Source organism: Phaseolus vulgaris, chromosome 1 (genome assembly GCF_051622355.1).
Source record: "Phaseolus vulgaris cultivar YP4 chromosome 1, ASM5162235v1, whole genome shotgun sequence".
In the NCBI taxonomy this organism is placed as follows: domain Eukaryota; kingdom Viridiplantae; phylum Streptophyta; class Magnoliopsida; order Fabales; family Fabaceae; genus Phaseolus; species Phaseolus vulgaris.
The window spans coordinates 47,922,390-47,925,129 of NC_143498.1; the positions used below are offsets into that span (position 1 = coordinate 47,922,390).

The following is a 2,740-nucleotide window of genomic DNA, read 5'->3' on the forward strand; positions in this document are numbered from 1 at the left end:
TCAAAATTTTATTCTACAACTCTTTTGATCATACACAAAACAAAACATCGATATTATTCCGATCTAAGGTATTGTACACCTCTCGGTGGATGTAGGAGTATTTAAAAGCCGATATTAAGGTATTGTCCACACTTTGGCAGAGATAGGTGTATTTAAAAGTCTGCGAGTTAAAGGAAAAAGTTTACGATCTTCACATATATGGACTCAAAAATTTCAAAGTTCACAATACCTAGAATGTATTAATTAATTATTGAGATGCTAAAGAGTCGAGACCAGTGACAATTTATATACATCTTCCTTTTTTAGAAGGACAAAACTGTCACAGTGCTCAAAAACTCAAAAAAAATACTTTGAATGCGATTATTTAAAATATTAAAAAGTTAACTCTCGACCGGAGCCGATTATTTTGGTTTCTAATTTTGGATACATCAGTGCAATTTTCTTGACTCCAGAAAATCCTTTTTATTTGGCTCATGGGAGGATACGTAGGCAAGAAAGGTAGCAAAATCTGTGTCCATGTAACGCTTGGGATTGGCTTCATCATCAACGAGTTTTGGCGACGGTTTCACTGTGCAGTTAAATGGAAGGCTATGAAGCGAAGCCACAGACACCCTGCTCTTAACTTCATTCACCATTACTCTGTGTAATACGCTCTTGTATTTTCCGTTGCTATATATCTAATCAATTCCAACACAAAAGTTAAATGACCAATGCAAAACCATAAACACAAACATTTATTTATGTTATTGTAGTTTACTGACTCGTTTCTCTTTACAGAGTCCAACAATTTTGTCCGGAAGTAAGAAGAAAGCAGTAAAAATGCATGGTGTGCATGTTCCCAAATTTTGAAAATGAAGGAGTATAGGTACCTCTAAGTGATCACCAACGTTGACAACAAAGGCATTGGGAATGGGTTGAACAGTGACCCATTTGTCTTGGTATTGGACTTGCAACCCTTCTACCTCGTCTTGCAGGAGAAGTGTGAGGAAGCCATAGTCGGAGTGAGGGGGCATACCTAAGGTAAGTTCTGGTTCAGGGCATGGTGGGTAGAAATTGGCCACCATCATTTGGCTCCCCTTTTCAAACTCTTTCATAACATTCTCTTCTTCCTCCTTTTCCATTATTCCCAAGCTCTCTAGAATCGCTTCCATTACCGCCAGAAACAAATGTCTGGTTTCTTCTGCGTAGGTGCCAACCACTTTCCTGGTTTTAAATAAAAACATAAAAGTCAGACGGAAAATGTTAGTTGTTAATGTATCATTTGGCATGTGACACCAGCCACCACTTGCATCACAGCTCTTAATCATAAAAATTGTTATGTGGGCATGTGCAGAAAAGAAAAATCTGTGTAAACACTTTCAAGAGGGTAAAAACATTATTTATATGTTGAGTTTAAGCTTGTTTGTTGTAGTATTCTGCTCACCGAAAGTCCACTGGTGAAACAGGCCAATGGGGGAGGAAATCTGGTAAGGGATGGCACAGGAATTTCAGGAAATCCCTCCAACACAACACTTTGTCTTTGGTTTGACTGAAACTGGTCCCACATCGAACCGGTGCTCCCATATCAGTTGTCATGTACTTAACTCTCTCCTCCAAAGGGAGATCAAAGAACCTCCCACTCACATCTATCATGCTCCTTATAACATCATCCGATATGCAATGATTTACCAGCTGCATCAATACAACACAACAAACTTCAGCATCACAAGCACAAACATCACGTTCTAATACTAATTAATCATTGTTTGATATTCTTCACGAAAATGATTTCCCTAAAGCTTAGTTCTTTGTATATTTAATGTTCGTTGTTTATGCATCATTAGTCCATGCACGAAACACTGATAATTACCTGGAAAAATCCATACTGTTGACAAGCATTGGCTAAGGATTGAAGGACTTGGGGCCTGTTTGGACCAAGCAATTCGGCAAAATCAATGATGGGTAGCTGAAGATTTTGGTTCAAAGCATTCGAATCTTCCACTCTCTTGGTGGGTCTGTCAGCAACAGGAAGTATGTACTTCTTAGGTACCGAACGAATATGACCTTTCTCACACAGATGCTTCACTCCTTTCTCATATCCACTTTTTTCTTCTGCTGTATCATCCTTGCTCCTCTGCTCATTTAGTGCCATTGCAGGCGACATATATATAGGCTCTGCTAAATGTAAACCAGTTAATTACCATGTGGAAGCAGTTATAATCATGTAACAACATGCATGTAATTAACTGGAGACAACAAAATTTGTTAGTTTTATGTAATTGTACGACTAACTAGAAAGATGAGCTTAAATTGAGTTGCTATAAACTACCTTGGTTGAGAAATTGGTAGCGTATAATGAGGCTTAGAAGAAGAGAAACTGAAAAAGAAGCTTTATGGGTGTTAATGATATGAATATATTGATGTATATATAGTGAAGGGAAGAAGGAAAAGTGGGACAGGGAAGAGCAGCAAGTTTTGAAGAAACCAGTTTCAATGTTCTGAATCGGAAGACCGATTCCATTTCTATTCCAAGTCTATTAAGAAAACCGTTGACAAAAGTTCAGTCAGACCAAGGGCAAGACAGACACAAAAGACCCCATCCATGCCAATCGATAGTGTCTCTTTCTTGCCTAGCACCTACTACCTCTCTCCCTGTTCTTTCCTATTATTACTCTCTTTTTGTTTGTTTCTACTATTATAAACTCTTAAAACACCAATTTAGTAAAGTATCTATACATCAATTTGTGTACCCCTATTATGG

At 38.0% G+C, this 2,740-nt stretch overlaps 1 protein-coding gene across 1 annotated transcript; it reads right to left on the minus strand.

Annotated features, from left to right (window-relative positions):
- Positions 1–241: 241 nt before the first annotated feature.
- On the minus strand, positions 242–2,422 carry LOC137814499 (2-oxoglutarate (2OG) and Fe(II)-dependent oxygenase superfamily protein). The gene is made up of 5 exons (XM_068617274.2): positions 2,309–2,422; positions 1,850–2,154; positions 1,424–1,671; positions 870–1,203; positions 242–677 (listed from the first exon to the last, which is right to left on the minus strand). Exons 2-5 carry the CDS (start codon positions 2,141–2,143, stop codon positions 429–431), a joined length of 1,125 nt encoding a protein of 374 aa, XP_068473375.1. The 5' UTR covers positions 2,144–2,154; positions 2,309–2,422; the 3' UTR covers positions 242–428.
- Between the last annotated feature and the right edge of the window lie 318 nt (positions 2,423–2,740).

What these genes read in the sequence shown, in the direction of transcription:
- LOC137814499 (XM_068617274.2), bottom strand. Translation starts at nt 2,143, where the DNA reads ATGTCGCCTGCAATGGCACTAAATGAGCAGAGGAGCAAGGATGATACA. An exon ending in AACAGTATGGATTTTTCCAG is followed by an intron (nt 1,672 to 1,849) that starts GTAATTATCAGT and finishes GTATTGATGCAG; the next exon opens with CTGGTAAATCATTGCATATC. An exon ending in GTTTCACCAGTGGACTTTCG is followed by an intron (nt 1,204 to 1,423) that starts GTGAGCAGAATA and finishes ATTTAAAACCAG; the next exon opens with GAAAGTGGTTGGCACCTACG.